The sequence below is a fragment of the Triplophysa rosa genome, linkage group LG2 (genome assembly GCF_024868665.1).
Source record: "Triplophysa rosa linkage group LG2, Trosa_1v2, whole genome shotgun sequence".
NCBI classification, from domain to species: Eukaryota; Metazoa; Chordata; class Actinopteri; order Cypriniformes; family Nemacheilidae; genus Triplophysa; species Triplophysa rosa.
Genome location: NC_079891.1, coordinates 7,984,671 through 8,001,312, shown reverse-complemented (window position 1 = coordinate 8,001,312; position 16,642 = coordinate 7,984,671). Strand labels below are relative to the sequence as shown.

The 16,642-nt window shown below is 37.4% G+C and overlaps 3 protein-coding genes across 3 annotated transcripts in view; 2 read left to right on the top strand and 1 right to left on the bottom strand.

The window, feature by feature from the left end:
- Positions 1 to 22: 22 nt before the first annotated feature.
- Positions 23 to 2,379, bottom strand: ssna1 (Sjogren syndrome nuclear autoantigen 1). Its single transcript, XM_057354509.1, has 3 exons — positions 2,079 to 2,379; positions 510 to 709; positions 23 to 312 (listed from the first exon to the last, which is right to left on the bottom strand). The coding sequence occupies exons 1-3, from the start codon at positions 2,128 to 2,130 to the stop codon at positions 217 to 219; spliced, it is 348 nt and encodes a 115-aa protein (XP_057210492.1). The 5' UTR covers positions 2,131 to 2,379; the 3' UTR covers positions 23 to 216.
- A 469-nt stretch (positions 2,380 to 2,848) lies between these two features.
- On the top strand, positions 2,849 to 10,513 carry anapc2 (anaphase promoting complex subunit 2). Its single transcript, XM_057354497.1, has 14 exons — positions 2,849 to 3,088; positions 3,449 to 3,704; positions 3,884 to 4,208; positions 4,826 to 4,958; positions 5,545 to 5,746; positions 5,829 to 5,948; positions 6,260 to 6,377; positions 6,472 to 6,650; positions 6,849 to 6,990; positions 8,166 to 8,241; positions 8,343 to 8,546; positions 9,272 to 9,404; positions 9,924 to 10,165; positions 10,285 to 10,513. The coding sequence occupies exons 1-14, from the start codon at positions 3,023 to 3,025 to the stop codon at positions 10,495 to 10,497; spliced, it is 2,409 nt and encodes an 802-aa protein (XP_057210480.1). The 5' UTR covers positions 2,849 to 3,022; the 3' UTR covers positions 10,498 to 10,513.
- A 1,189-nt stretch (positions 10,514 to 11,702) lies between these two features.
- Positions 11,703 to 16,642, top strand: part of npr2 (natriuretic peptide receptor 2) — a 44,758-nt gene continuing 39,818 nt past the window's right edge. The window contains exon 1 of the mRNA XM_057354480.1: positions 11,703 to 12,402. Within this exon, the coding sequence (XP_057210463.1) occupies positions 11,706 to 12,402 (697 nt within the window). The 5' untranslated portion in view covers positions 11,703 to 11,705. The remainder of the gene's footprint in view (positions 12,403 to 16,642) is intronic.

Here is a 16,642-nt window from a genome sequence, read left to right as displayed (position 1 = left end):
AAGACAAAAAACAAATTCACTATTATAAAGTTATCTTTATTAAAATGTCACATTAAAATACAAGTATTATATTAAACACTAATTCCATATCAAAACATAAATCTATACATTTTACATACATGGTTTCCTGACACAAATGAAAAGTTAATGTTGTGTGATGATGAAAGAATGCTCATACAGAAATAAGAACAAAGAATGGAGAACATTCAGCCTTCTTCAATGATCTTTGTTACTTCTGGGTTCAGTGGCTTTAGTCAGATTTCCCGTTTCCTTCTTCAGAACGCTTAAAAGTGTTTGAGAACTTTCAAGAATCTGAAAGAGGGGCAGAAGGGAGGGTTATTCACTTCTTAACATATAACACACAATATAAAATTGACCACATTTCTTCATGTTCCAAAGTATTTCTGTCCTCTCAAATAGGAAATAAGGTTATATCTCGATTACATTTCATCCACACCATGTCCTGCTGACACACACACACTTTATGGCATTTATCACCATGTCTTTACCTTCATGTACGCAGCCTCCGTCTCTGCTATCGTGCGGTCAAAATCAGCACGAGCACTGAGCCGGCGTGCCAGACTCTCGTTTACGCGGCTCAGCTTCTCCGTCAGCACACGGATGTCGTGCTGCAGACGAGCCTTCTCTGCTTCCTCCTGCTGGATCAACCTGTTCAGATCTTCCCTTTTAGAGCACAGCTCTTCTATACCTAAAGATGAAGAGGATGAAGGGGAGTACTTATTAGTTCTATTATTAGTACGTTTCTAAATTCCAAGCACGAGAAGAAAATATCTCTGTGGAGTGTTTTCCATACGGTTCTTTCTTTACATTCATGTTGTGATGGATGAGAGGGAGTATGTTTGAGTAGCAGATGAGGGCTTATTCAGCAGTTACTCTTGCTGATACGTGCAATTGTGAGTTGGGCTATATCACCTTGTGTGAATTCAAATAAAGACACCTTGGTCTTGATGGAATTGGAAAGAGACCAATATTTTGTGCTTCATTTATTGTATGCATAACATGGGTCAGCCTGTGTCAAATTAGATATACATAAAGAAAGGTGTTGCTGCACTGGCTTTCTGTTTATGTTCATAATTTGTATGATATTTGCGATAAAACAAACAAACACAAAATACTCATGAATATGGCAAGCATTACAAAATGTAATGCTAAAGCGCTTGAAATAATATTGTAAGGTTAAATTGTTAGAATGTAACTTACATTAACAGTTTTAGGTTACCAAAAACAAATAAGAAAGCCTCATTCTGATTTCTGCTTATAACCAAACAGATTTCGCCCCTCATTGACTACCATAGTAGGAAAACATATAATGGTAGTCAAAAGTGCCCCAGAACTGTTTGCTGTCCTACATTCTTCAAAATGTCTTCTTTTGTGTTCAACAGAACAAACAAAAAAAGATAAAGTAATTTTTCCTACTATGAAAGTCAATGGGGTGCAAGCTCTGTTTGGTTACAAGCATTCTTACAAATACCTTTCTCTGTGTTTATCAAAACAAAGAAATGTATACAGATTTGGAACAACTCGAAGGTGAGTAAATGATGACAGAATTTTCATTTTTGGGTGAAGTAACTGTTATCCCTTTAACAAAAGCGTGCAAACAAACGATTTGTCGACATTCAGTTTAATTTTAGTTTACTAATGCAATGACATTACAACACAAACAAAGCTTGATCCATAACTATATTTAAATATAGAATATATTCACTTTTTTCTTCATACAGTCTGATTTACATTTATCAGCCTTCGAATTTAAATCTGTAAAACCTAAAACAAAGGGTTATTCCGTACTAGAATTTGCATTTCAGGTGTTTCAATCACTCCGACAAGACAAAATGACGAATTTTAATTTTGAAGAACAGTTACTTCAGCCTTACAATTACTTTACAGATAACACAAACAAGATAGAGCAAACTAACCTCATTTGCAGTTAAATGAGATTACAGCAGACTCGCTAGCCGAGTTGCTTCTTCCCATGACAGTTTATGAGAATGAAGTTATCAAAGAAAAAGCAATGTTTCTTACAGCAAAATTATGTATCTGTATCGACAGTTACTTACACTTGACAAGTTCATTGTTGTAGGTCTGCAGCGCAGCTCCTTGCTGAGTCATTCTGATTAGCAAGCTAGCTCACTAGCTCAAAGGCAAAGCCACCTCACCTGCACAACCCCGATCTAACGTTAGTAACTTTTTCAACAGCAACAACGCGTTTCATACAGCTTGACGGTAAAGATGGCTGGCTGGATGTACTGTCAGAGTCAGACTTTGACTAGAATTACAAGCAACACACTTTACCAAACGTTAAATACCGCGAGCCTGCAGGGGGAGTTTCTTTTAAAAACATTCCAGAAGCGGCTAAACTCAAGCCTCCCTCCTGTTTCCATGGGAACGCTCAGGACGAGTCGCAACAACAGCTTCCGGTAGACTTTTATTTGTTTTATTTGTTACATTTAAATTTGTATTTCATTAATTTTCTACAAGCAATATAGAATTCACAAAAAATAATTCCTACGGAGAAGAAAATAAAGATCACAAAAATATTTATAAAAGAAAAGAAACCACAGGGCTTACACGCAAAATTCTGTATTTTTTATTATTCCTAACCAATTACGAAGTACTGTTTTGCCAAAATAATATACACATAAAAATAAAGCTGTGATTAACAATTGTTTTTTATAATATGTTCATTATCTTCGAATTAGTATTATTATTAATATTATTGTTATTAGTAATAGCAGCAGTAGTATTATTATTATCAACTCCCTAACGTTTTTAGTAACCCCTAAACTGGAAAAAATGCACTGCTGCTGTCACGCTTTTTCATTCAATGACGTCATCATTACGCGACAGGTGTTTGAAGAAGAGCGCTATCTTTTTTAATCGTGTTGAAGGTTGTTTTGAATGGCGACAATATGATGTTTGGACAAAACACTGGCGGACTGTAGTGAATATATACGTATGATAATTCAGTATCTAATTTTTGCTCTCAATCTGAACAGCAGGAATGAATGAGGTGCAGTCAATGCCGCAGGGTCTGACAGAAGCCTGGAATACAGTGACATCTGAATTAGTAAGTGACACTTAACAGCAGTTATTAACCGCTAACACTAATTAACACTAGTTAAGAAGTTAAACACATGCATTGCAGGTGGAAATGAAAATTTTGCCGTACAACGGCACTAACAAAATCTAACAAAGACACGCATACTTTTAACGATCCATGTTAATACCATGCTAATAATTCAGTACATTAGAGCATCATAGTTTTAGCATGCCACTATTACCGTACCACAGTATTGACCACCTAACCTGGTATATCCTGGCTTTACATTTAAATATCCATCTAAATAATGCTCTATATGGTTGATATTCTTTGTCACACTTTGTATTGTTTGGAGCTGCAACCGCAAATGTGATTTTTGCTTATTAGCTGTCTCCCGTGCCACCGGACGCTTCAACCAGTGAGGTTCTCTCTGGTGCTTTAGCCCTGCTTTGTGAGCACGGACTGAGTCAGTATGCGGAGGGTTGGCTGCTGGAGACGCTACAGGTCCGTCTGACCACAGTTGTTGCTCCAGAGTTCTGGACTGGACTCAAACAGCCAGATGGGGAGTTAGAGGAGAGGGACAGGGCAGCAGCTTTACTGGGGGCCTTTAGAAAACTGCTGCAACAGCTGGAGCCTTTCCTTGGTATGTCACAGTCTGTTCTGTGATAACTGTTTTTTAATGTATGCTTGTGTATGGGTCTTGAAAATAAAAAAGAAATATCTAATTTATCTTTGTCTGATCTGACCCAAGGATGTGCTTTCAATATTTGTTAAGCTTCTTCTTGTTGTGCTCATCATTCTCTATCGTTTTTTCCTCGCAAGGTGGTCTGGAGAGATTAGGGTCATGGCAGGATGAGGGCCACGGGCATCTGTGTGGTCCAGGGGCAAGAGGTCTGACTGAGAGAGCTTTCTCTGTCATTCGTGCCATCCTCCTGTTTTCGCCTCCCCTTGTGCTACATGAGCGGGTGTTGGAGTTTTACAGGCGCACATTCTCCGTGCACATGAGTAAGGCGGGGGAAGCTGTGGTGGCTGAGGAGAGCGCCGTTGAACCCAATTTAGGTGGTTTGTGCCCAGGCTGCGATGCTGTTCCTCAGCTGTGTTGGTGTCAGGAAGCCCTGCATCAGCTTCAGGAACTCAGCTACATACTGTGAGTGAAAGAAGAAACCTTTCTGGTGACACCACAATTGTTTGGACAATATAAATAATATAATCATTACACTTGTTGTGTCAGCATTCAATAATACAGTTAATGGTGATAACTGATTTGCATAATTGTATCAAGAGTAATTCAAAATACAGTGAATAATTCTAGATAACAGTATCTTACTTTTTATTAATATGTCAAGATCAAGAATGCTCAAACAGAGCAAGGCAAGTGTAAACAAAACCCTTGATAAGAAAAATGTAAATATATTTTTAAGCATGCTGATATTTTTAATGCAGTCAGTAAATAAAAAAGCTACATGACGCCAGGTGCATGACATTGAACGTATCTGGAAATTAATACTATAAAACTTTGATAATATCGTATACCATGATAAAAGTCCTAGCAATTATTGTGATGTGAAAAATATATTCTGTGTACTGTTTGTTGCTTTAAAAAACTATGCCTTTTGTAGTTTACAATTATAAATAGGCCTAGTATTTTATGTTATTGCTTCTTACCACATGAAATGTTTAAAGGAATATTCTACATTTAAATCAAGTTAAACTGTTTAAAGAATGTCTGTGGCTGTTATTCCAAAACAATAATATTGTTTTCAGCTCCAGACTACAGCTGCTGGAGCGTGTGAGCTCAGAGGCCGTAACCAGCATCCTGCATAAGCGCATTGAGCAGAGGATGGAGGAGCGCTGCAGGGGCGAATATGAGAGCTCTTTTCTTACAGAATTCAATGAGGTATAACATCACCCTTTTTACTGGCATTTTAGAGTCAACATAAAATCAAATTACTGTATCAAAACATGGCACACTACTCATTGGTCATTTCAAAGAAAGGCTGATGTCATCATGTATGCTATTGGCTAAAGGGGTAGTTCACCCAAAAATAAAAATCTGTAATTTACTCACCCAAACATGTATGAATGTCTTCTGCAGAACACAAAAGAAGATATTTTGAAGAGTGTTGGTAACCAAGCAACACTGGCCTCCCTTGACTTCCATTGTATGGACTCAAAACCACGGAGACATTTCTCAAAGTATCTTCTTTTGTGTTTCACAGAAGAAAGAGTCAAGCAGATTTTAAGCACCGTAAAGGACAGAATCTTTATTTATGTTTTAAATTGTATTATTAACTATCCTTTTAAGGTTCCCTGTGAGAATAATACTGACAATTATTTGGGCAATTTAAATGCAATATTAATTGACACATAACAAAACGCAAATACTTCCTCACACCTAGAAGCGTCTCTATTCACATGTTTTGAGCCTAAATTTTCCTAATAGATTGTCTTCTATTCTTAAAACACTCTTACTTTGTTTACAGTGGCTAGAACAGATTCTGGGGTGGCTGAGCAGGGTGTTTACCAGTAAGGTGGAGGAGGCGTGCCACAATGCAATGCCCACTGATGAAAACACTGGTCAGCCAGCCAATCCGCTTCTCCATCGCTGGCACTGTCACATGCATCAGTTTTTTTGCCGCATCTATGTAAACATGAGGATAGAGGAGCTGTTCAGCATTATACGAGGTGAAGTTTTGGGTGCTCTGCTATAGGTAATCTTAGCTGTGTGGTTTTATGATAAGTTGTTTTAACTGCTGGATCATTGCAGATTTTCCAGAGTCTATTCCTGCCATTGAAGATCTCAAGTTCTGTTTGGAACGGACTAATCAGAGGCAGCAGCTCCTTGCTTCCCTCAAATCCGCCTTTGAGACACGACTGCTTCATCCAGGTCAGGGTTTTCACACTTGATTTACAATTTTCTGGTAAATAGTTTGACTTTATTACATTTGACATGGTTATAGCCATACTACATCATCATTAATAGCAATTGTTAACAAAATCGTTTGTATGTCTCTAAAAGCATATGCTAATTGAAAAATGTAAATAGCTGTACACTTCCTTAAATTGAGCCAAAAAATGTTTTTTATACATAACTACTTTTGAGTCACAGTTGAAAGAGAAACACGCTTTTTGGGGACTAAGCTGACCATGCGAACCAACCAAACCTTTACCTTTACCATTGTCTTTTCCTTCTTCCAGGAGTCCACACATCTGACATCATCACTGTTTATATCTCTGCCATCAAAGCTCTGAGAGAGCTTGACCCCTCCATGGTAATCTTGCAGGTGGCATGCCAACCCATTCGCAAGTATCTCAGGTTAGTCTGGTGGAATTGAGAATATCTACAGCCAGTCTGGGGTCTACAATGTTTTTGACTCTCTGTTTTATCATTTGTTGTAACTGTTATTAAGAACTCGTGAGGACACTGTACGTCAGATAGTCGGCAGTCTTACGGGTGATGCGGAGGGTTGTAGTGATCTGGCCAATGAGCTTTCTCGAGCCGACCCTGTTACCTTGGAGACACAGGACAGTGAAGATGAAGGCAGTGATCCAGAAGACTGGACCCCAGATCCTACTGATGCGCTCACAGGTTTGTGCTAACCACTAATACACGGCAGGGTTTAAAACGAAAACCCCAATACCTTTACATGTCTTTATAGATTTGGCTTTGACCAATTTGAAGTAAATAAAATAAATGTAAAAAATTAAGAACATTATTCTTTTTAGTATTTCTTTCTTTCTTCTGTGAGTTCTAAAAGGTAATCCACATTATTTTATCTGTCTGTAGATAAAACCGGCTCTAAGCGGCGCTCCTCTGACATCATCAGTCTGCTGGTCAGCATTTATGGAAGTAAAGAGATCTTCATTAATGAATATAAGACTGTCATGGCAGATCGACTTCTGCATCAGCTCAACTACAACACAGCCAGGTGACCTACATGTAGATAATCATACAAATGCAACTTTCCACTAACCTTCCATTTATTTTCTTGAATTGTCTTAGTAAGTTCAATAGTGTCAATTCACTTAAAATGTACCTTGCAATAATAGTAAAATTATGTTAACCAATTGAGATTCTACTGTAATGCTTTATATTCAAATTATGATGTAAAAAATACTACAGACAGATTTGTGACATCATTGTGACTACACATCAGTTCTTTATTAGTATCACATTTGTCTTCATTTAGTTTAGGGCTATCAAACGATTCATCGTGATTAATCGCATCCAGAACAAAAGTTTGCGTTTACATAATATATATCTGTGTACTGTGCATGTTAATTTTGTATTTATATTTAGGAAATATTTAAATGTATCAATTTATATTTACCAATAATTGAAATTCAAAATAAACGTTTATTAATTGTTATATTTTATATATTTTCTCAAATATATGCATTCATGTGTATGTATACAAAAAAATACAAAATTAATATGCACAGTACACCGACATATATTACGTACACAAACTTTTATTCTGGATGCGATTAATCACGATTAATCATTTGACAGTTTAGTTTTTAATGACTATTTTGCTCCATATATTTGACTCCTAAAGAATTTTTTTTGCTGCTGCTGCTGGTTTACATTCAAGATGTTGTGCAAATGTCTTTTGTTTTGATTGCTTAAAGGGACAGTTCACCCAAAAATGAAAAAGCTGTCTTCATTTACTCACCCTGAAGTTTTTCCAATACTGTATAAATTAAGAAAGATTTTGCAAAATGTTAGCGAATTTCAGTTCTGGGACATCATTCACTACCATAGTCGAAAAAAATCTGTTGAACACAAAATGAGATATTTTAAAGAATTTCGGAAAGCAAACAGTTCTGGGGCACCTTTGACTACCATTTAAATTTTTTCCACTATGGTAGTCAATGATGTCTCCGAAATGTCAGTTGCTAACATTCTATTAACATATCTTTCTTTGTGTTCTTTGTGTGTTAAATGATGACAGAATTTTCATTTTTAGGTGAACTGTCCCTATAATCTTTGTGCATGTGAAACGTAAAAGTTTTATTTCAACAAATGAGAATGAAAGATAATGTTTGTTTGTTTTGCTTTAACATCTACACTTAAATTCTATTGTCTGTTCTTGTTTTCTAGAGAGATTCGTAACGTCGAGCTGCTAAAACTGAGGTTCGGCGAATCGCACATGCACTATTGTGAGGTGATGCTAAAGGTGAGCACTTTCTTCAAAGCTCTATTCCACATTTTAACATGACATGGAATTTTTTCTAGATTTAATTCCATGCGCTGTTGACTTGATGTACGGCTTTTCAGGATGTAGCAGACTCTCGGCGGATCAACACTAATATACGTGAGGAGGAGAGTCGTCTCCCTCCAGAGGAGCAGCCTACGTTGCCATTATCTGCAATGATCCTCTCCTCTGAGTTTTGGCCCCAGCTGAAGGAGGAAAAGATGGAGCTGCCTGCAGTCGTCTCCAAAGCTATGGAGGACTATACACACCGCTTTGAGAAACTCAAGGTACTCTAGTTTATCTGCATTTTAGTCAGCCTAAAAGGGATAATTCACCCAAAAATGAAAATTCTGTCATCATTTTCTCAGTCTCAAATTGTTCCAAACCTGTATAAATTTCTTTGTTCTGCTAAACACAAAGGATGATATTTGTAACAATGTCAGTAACCAAACAGATCTCATCCCCCATTTACTCCCATAGTATTTATTTTCCCTACTATGACAGTAAATGGGGGATGAGATCTGTTTGCTTACTGACATTCTTCCAAATATCTTCTGTCGTGTTCAACAGAACAAAGAGATTCATACAGGTATGGAACAATCTGAGGGTGAGTAAATGATGACAGAATTTTCATTTTTGGGTGAACTTACCCCTTTAAGGTGGGTTAACAGTGATTTTATGGTCCTTTTAGATTCTTGTTTTTCATATGATACAATATAGTCTCCATAAGATCTTAGGTAACAGCTGTGGGACACCAATCAGTCACAAATGGGATATCAAGTTATTTCCAGAGTGTGAAATACACATCATAGCCATTTTGTGGTCCTAGTTGTACCTTATATACAGTAGTAGTCCATGGTGCCCCAGAACTGTTTAGTTTCCTCCATTCTTCAAAATATCTTATTTTGTGTTGAGCAGAACAATGGAAACCTTGTTAGAAACGCCTTAGCAGGGAAGCTACTTCGAGCTGGTACATGTTTTGAAAATATCTGTTTCTCTTTTTTTTGTGTAGGCCATGAGGACTCTTAGATGGAAACCTCATCTGGGCTCTGTTACGCTGGACGTGGAACTGGAGGACAGAACCATGTCAAACCTCACTGTGTCTCCCATCCACGCTGCCATCATTCTACACTTTCAGGAAAAAGGTGTGGAGAATAAAAGTCTGTTCTGGCGTGCCATTAGAGCCATTCTGGATGGGAATTAAGTTGTATTGTTTAGGGCTGCACAATATACTGAAGGTACTGAAATACTGCAGTATGCAAATGGCAGTGGTTTAGAATTACTGAATTACTTTAATACTTCAAAACGTTACATTTAGTCAAAGTTTTAGGTTGATACAAATAGTAGAGAGACTGGCACGCGGATGCTAGTGCCTGTACAAGTAGTATGGAAGATAAGCCATTAGAAAGAATGTGAAACAAATTGATTTACAAACTTAAAAGCATTATCGTTGTACATCACATTTTCGCACTCTTTGGTTCTCCAAAGGGTTTCCTGCCTTTGCTCTCATACTATCTACTGTCAATACAAAAGCCAAAACTTCATCATGTTCATTAAATCACTGTAATGTGGGACATTTCAAATCTGTTAAACAAATGTACAATGCACTGCATTGGCAAATTATTGTAGCCTCAAGTTGAAGACCTCATATTTGTTGTTGTTAGGCACATGGACCTTAGAAGACCTGAGCGGCGTTCTGGGCGTCCCGCAGGAGATGGTGCGCAGGAAGCTGGCGCTGTGGCAGCAGCAGGGCGTCGTGCGGGAGGAAGCTGGTGGACGCTATACCATACAGGAGACAAGCTCCTCCAGAGAGAGAAGTGACAGAAGCGTTATGCTCATTGACAGCGATGAAGAGGGAGACTCCAATACTGCAACACAGTCTGAGCAGAGAGAGGAGAAACTACAGGTGATTTATACACTAACATGTGCACATTTACACATCATGAAACTTTTGCAAATATGAAATACTTTTTAATTTTTTAGAATAATGTAACGAAGATCGCCCCTTTCTTTTTGTTATATTAGTTGTTTTGGGCCTACATTCAGGCCATGCTGACCAACCTGGAGAGCATGACTTTGGAGAGGATCCACTCGATGCTGAGAATGTTCGTGGCCGCCGGGCCTGGTGTGACTGAGATGGATGTAAATGAGCTGCAGGCATTTTTGCAGAAGAAAGTCAGAGCTCATGAGCTTATTGTGTCTACTGGTGTCTACAGACTACCCAAGACCACTCAATAATCCGTATTGAGCAACTAGAGACTAGAAACATGAATACGAACTGTATTGTGTCGTATCAAAGACACCTATTGCCTTTTGTTCACTGTGCAAAATAATAAATTGACATGTTTGTACTTTAAATGCATATTGCAATTTTATTCTCCTTAGTTGTCTTCACACATAATATTTTGAATATTATTAAATATTTTCATAACAAAGTGTAAATTGCAGGTGTCATGGACCTTTTAGCAACTAATACTCTTACCATAGTCGAATAATAAGGTACATATGTAACTATTGCTGATTCTTTTAAATACATACACAAAATTATGATTTTAGAATTTGTTCATGCAGGTCTGCATATTTTTCCCTAGATGGAACACTAAAGCATGATTTCTTCTGTAATAACTACAATGTTTTCTTTTTATTTCATATGACAGCAGACTTGTCCAGTGAAACTTCAGATCAGGACGGTGTTTATGATGATCATTGTCAAAAAGCAACACCTTGAACATTTGGTTTTAACACAGGATAAATACAAAGATGCAGAGGAGGCAACTGGAAATAGCTCTGGGAAATCCCTGCGCTTATGTTGGCAAGCTGCATTTAGTATATCCAACAATGCCACTACAGCGCTGTTGCTATGCATAAAACAGTTTATGTGTCTAATGGGAAATATTCTCTGTGTTCATTTAGTTAGCAGTTTTGTCAGTATTATTCCCAAAGCTACATAGAAAATAAACAGAAACAAGTTCTGAGAATATGTATGTGTCCCAAATGAATATTAACATTTAAATTTAGGCCTACTAAATAGGCTAATAATTCACAAAACATTTCCTGCAGTCGGTGTAATGGTAAGTAGAAAACGAACAATGGGACGAAATAATTGCCCTGACAGACAGAGGGAGCCGTTAACTAGTCTATGGGTTAGTAGCTGTCATGACGTGTAGGGGGCCGTGCTGAGGGCTGCACTCCGTTGAGTTGGACTCATCTGGATGGATGTTATCACAGACTGGAGTCACTCACTGGAGAGTCAACAATTCCATTAATAAAGCACAAGGAGACCCCATCATAAGACTTTGCAGGGCTTCTGAGAAGCGTTACGAATGGATTGTTTTTTCCACTTGGCAGAGGATTTGTCTTACTGACAAAAAAACACATGAGTTTGATTTGAGAAGAATACCATCTTACCCGGTGCGCGTCCACTTGGATTGGTTGTTTGACTTAAGATGGGATCGGTGTTTAGGATGGGATGCGCTCTCATTGTGTTGTTTATCTTCGTACTCATACCAGGATGCAGAACTGATAAAGAACACATTACAGTGGCCGTGATGCTGCCAGACAATTTAAAGTATCCGTGGGCATTGCCGCGCGTCCTCCCCGCTATCCGCATGGCGCAAGAAAAAATTCAGACCAGCAGACTTTTAAAGGGACACACCATAAACCTCCTCAACTTCAGCACAGAGGATTCGTCTGGTTCTTGTTCAGAAAACGTGGCTCAGATTATCGCCGTAGATACAAAACTTTACAATAACCCCGATGCGTTCATTGGACCGGGCTGCGCGTATTCCGTCGCGTCCGTCGGACGGTTCGCATCCCACTGGAAACTCCCGCTGATAACTGCTGGAGGACTAGCGTATGCTTTCGATAAAAGGGAAGAGTTTAAAACTATCGTCAGGACGGGTCCGACCACGACCAAACTCGGAGACTTTATCAGTTACCTTCACGCGCATTTTAACTGGACCAGTCGCGCGCTGTTGGTTTTTCACGACCTCAAACAAGACGATCGGCCGCATTACTTCCTCTCCGAGGGCATTTACATCACTCTGCGAGATGAGAACATCACGGTGGAGGCTTATCCTTACGATGATCCCCAAACTTTAAATTATAAAGAAATCATCACATTTATTAAGGACAACGGGAGAAGTAAGTTTAGATTCAGTTCAACAGCTCAACTTTAAAGTGTTGTTTTACAGTAGACAAATTAAATAATTGATCAAAAACAAGTGAAATGACTCTATGAATTGTTTTGTAAGTAACCTATAAAACGTATACATCATGTGGTAATAATCTAATATAAAAATGTATTTTTTAGTCCCAGATAAAGTCGAATTATTACAGTAGATTATAATGTGTTATCATGGTATCATCATCTGGCCCCTGGTACAATTTCCCTTTTCATGAATGTGTGGTTATTTTTTGTTCCTGCATAAAGCATCCTTCCATGGCAACCACATGTCTTTGCTGATGTGCCCAGTCCAATACATCTCAAATGACAGTAAGCTGGCTACTGTGATATTGATATCATTGCCTATAAAAGTTATAAAGAATAAACCTTCAGTGACACCAAAGGGGTGACACCATGCACCTGTGTTACTCTGGGCTATATTTTTGGCCCTCTGGTCTGAGAGTTATTTACAGCACCACCAATTCGACTTCCACAGCAAAGCATTTGACCTGTTCTCTGTAAACACAGACCTTGACAATCATCTGAAAAATTATTTTGTTTAATACCCTATCAAATAAAAAAGGTTTTGTAAAGCGTAGACAAACATTCAATGCAACAGACACACTCCTACGAATTCCTTTGGAATTGTTTTTTTTTAGAAAGCCAGTTAACAGCTTTTATGTTCAAAGAATCATATAGAGCATGATGGTATAACACCGTGGTTCTTTACATAAAGAGGTTTCTTTGTTGAACTTAAGCTGCTGCAAAGAACCGTTAACACAATGTTATTTTAAAGAGTCTTTGATACAGCGCTTGACATTCTTGTAACCTCTTGAGCTGTCAAAAACAATTATAGTTGCAGGACCGAAATAATACGTCACTCAGATCTTTTGTGTCCAAAATCAGAGGCAAAACTACCAGTCTTTAATCTAAATCTTCTGGTTTACAGGGAATGATTCACAAAACACAATTCATTAGTTCATTTTAGTTTAATAAAGAAATATTTTATGTCATAGTGCCAGAGACAACAACACATTGGTCACAGAATGCTGACTGCATAATGTTCTTCTCAAAGTTTTGATGTATTAAACCCAGATTTCAAGATTTTTTTGTCCTGTTCGGATAATAAGAAAGACCAAATGGTATTGCAAGAAAAAATGATTCAATAACTTAATAATTTAATAACTTAGAGAATCATGTTTTTGTGTAGCTTTCACCACCTATTCTTCTCCAACTATTGTACTTTTTGACATTGCTCTTTGATATTTCTTGTGAAAAGAGGAAAGCTCACAAAGAGCATTGATGCACAGATTTTTTCAGTTTCATTCTCTGCCAACTACTTGCTAAATTTACCCTAACATAAAACATTGCATGGTTTTAATAGTTGTATTTATGTATGCTAAAAATAGTTTTAATGTTCCAGGTCTTTTAGCTATCAAAAGTAAACAAACGTTTTTCTTTTATTCTACAAAGCATAGATCACAGACCTCATGTCATCATACAATAGTTTCACGTGAATCTACTGAAAATCTGTGAGATTCCTCTTAGTTATTTACTCTTCAAAATGCCTTTTTGATTTTCTGTTAGTAAAACAAATGGATTGTTGAGGAAGGAAAATATTTCTGAGACAACACGAACATTAAAAAAACATACAAACACATTTTAGCGTAATAAGTTTGTCATCTCTGCAGCGCCTCTTCAGCTCTTTTTTCGTTTCAGCAAAAGAGAAAAAATCAATAAAAATGTTTATCTTGTAAGAGGCTGAGAACAGCTGCATCTGGCAGGGATGATGCAGCCTATTGAATACAGCCAGACAGCAATAACCGCTACACGGTTGCGTTTTCCAGTTTTGTGCCCTAAACTTGGATAATCTAGCAATTTGATTTGACCGTGTTAGTTCATTTTTGACCTAAAATGCCAGTCAAACATGCCAGTAAAATCTCTGTGATCTCTACTTTATAACTCAGTTCTAGAAATACGCTTTCGCAACATAAATAACATTTAATAGTAGTTATAACATGACACATGCAATGTTCTGCTCGTAAAAACAATAATGTTCATCAGAAGTTTAGTATTTATGTGTTTGGCTAAGTTTTCATGCCAGAGTCCTAATAAGTTTCAGATTGATGCCTATCGTTGCTGTGTTCATACTGCCATGGTAACACGCATCCATATCTGTCTCCCAGTGTCTCCTTTGAACACGAAATGCGTAGGAAAGCCCCATGTTGCTTGCAGCTTTTTAAAAGATGTTACTTGTTATTAATAGCCATGCTTTTGACATTTTGAGAAAGAAAATATATTCTCCAGTTACGTATTATGATACAGACATAAAGAATGAAAGTACACAAGTAATCGTTTTGAATTATGTTCTTATCATAAACTCACTCGGTTAAACTTGGTTTTGTCAGTGCCGTAGCCTTTTTTTTACTAAATAAATACTTAAAATAACTGAAAAATATACTAAAATAAGCGATAGAAGCTCTACGTGACTACGTTCTCTGATTATTTACCTTATCATTTAGTAATCTTTGGGAGCCATTCTATCTAGATTGTTCTGACATTTAACCACCCTGTTATAATAGGAGAACATTTAGAGCACTTTTATGGCTAATGCTTGCAGTTGCTGTTTTACTGTTGTAGCTTGATTGTCTGTTCACAGTTACTGATAACTACTTACTTGTGAGATTAATTTATGAATACCTGCAAGCCCACAAGCATCATGCACCTTTGAGCTGGGTTAACTTTGATGAATACATCATTTAAAAAGGTTTTCAAAGACATTGTATTAAAATAACCCACACTTCATATCAGCTGTGAGATCATGTGTTTGTGCCACATGCAATGTTTGAGCTTTTAAACTGGGGTTTTTAAACCTTATTAATGCATATGTAGCATCATAGTGACAATAGCAATAAAACATTACATATCGAGTAGTGCATATGTACTTTCTATAGCTTGCATGGTAGCACTTTAGTTTACAGTCTTGTTCTACATGTGCATAGTACTGTATCTACCTGCTGTGTAATTACTATGTGCCAACCCACATCTTAATCGTTACCCGTATAACTACAAGTATGTAGTTAACAATATTTGGCAAGAACGCTTTAAAGGTCCAGTGTGTCATTTTTGGGATGATCTATTGATAGAAATGCAATATAATATACATAGCTAGAGGTGTATAAAGAGCTTACACAGTGAAGCGTTATGCTTTTATTACCTTAGAATGAGCTATTTCTATCTACATTCACCACGGGTCCCCTTGCATGTAATTCGCCATGTTCTGTCAGCCGTCGTAGTGTTTCGAAAGGGATGGGTGGAGTGAGCGGTTGGTTGCAATTAGCAACCTTGCCGCTAGATTTCACTGACTGGACCTTTAAGTGCGCCTAGTTTAAAATGAAAGCAGCCACTTGCATTATAAATTGAATCAATGCTAATCTCTGATTGGTTTAATGCTACACTTTTGATTGCACATTCATTATTGTTGCGGCAAGTTGCTTGGCAACTGCAAACAGCCTATAGCTGGTGAATTATATTACAGCTAAAAACTATACTCAGAAGAACAACTGATTATAATTATTATTAACACTTATAACTAGTTTTGCTGTTTGAAACACTGGTGTTCTCGGCTTCACGCATGGCATGAGATGTACAAATTCAGTAGGGGATGTCAGTTTTTTCTTTTAAATATTCAGTATTGTCTCAAAATTCCATAGTGGTTTATGTTTAGAGACTTCAGGATGTTTCTCACACTTTCCTCAACGGGTTTTGTTCCCCTGACCCTCGGGGTCAGATTCATTAATGTTTTTGGTTGTTGTTTGGGCTTGTTCAGTTTGTGAGCTCACATTCCAATCATCAATGAGATAATGATCAGCCCTTAAGCTGTGTCACTTTTCCTGGTCTTTTTATTTCTTCATTGCATCGATACACAGTCAAGAGAGAGAAATTGATGGAGGAAAACATTTTGAGTTGGAGTCACTAATATTATAGGTTCCAGACTTCTTTTATTCCTTTGGTTTTAAAATACATGTCGGAAATGATTCAGAAAAGATTCAAAATAGTATCAACAGCAATCATTACAATGACTTTTAATACAGATCAAAACAGTGGTTATGCCCAGAGGTTTAATGCTTAGGGGTTTGTTTAAATACTGAAGTCTGATTTGGAATGATAAAGGGTTCTTCATGTACCAAGCAAAAATGAGTTGGCTGTGATTATTTA

What these genes read in the sequence shown, in the direction of transcription:
- ssna1 (XM_057354509.1), bottom strand. Translation starts at nt 2,130, where the DNA reads ATGACTCAGCAAGGAGCTGCGCTGCAGACCTACAACAATGAACTTGTC. An exon ending in CAACAATGAACTTGTCAAGT is followed by an intron (nt 710 to 2,078) that starts GTAAGTAACTGT and finishes CTTCATCTTTAG; the next exon opens with GTATAGAAGAGCTGTGCTCT. An exon ending in CGGAGGCTGCGTACATGAAG is followed by an intron (nt 313 to 509) that starts GTAAAGACATGG and finishes CCCCTCTTTCAG; the next exon opens with ATTCTTGAAAGTTCTCAAAC.
- anapc2 (XM_057354497.1), top strand. Translation starts at nt 3,023, where the DNA reads ATGAATGAGGTGCAGTCAATGCCGCAGGGTCTGACAGAAGCCTGGAAT. An exon ending in TTCTTACAGAATTCAATGAG is followed by an intron (nt 4,959 to 5,544) that starts GTATAACATCAC and finishes CTTTGTTTACAG; the next exon opens with TGGCTAGAACAGATTCTGGG. An exon ending in GACACGACTGCTTCATCCAG is followed by an intron (nt 5,949 to 6,259) that starts GTCAGGGTTTTC and finishes TCCTTCTTCCAG; the next exon opens with GAGTCCACACATCTGACATC.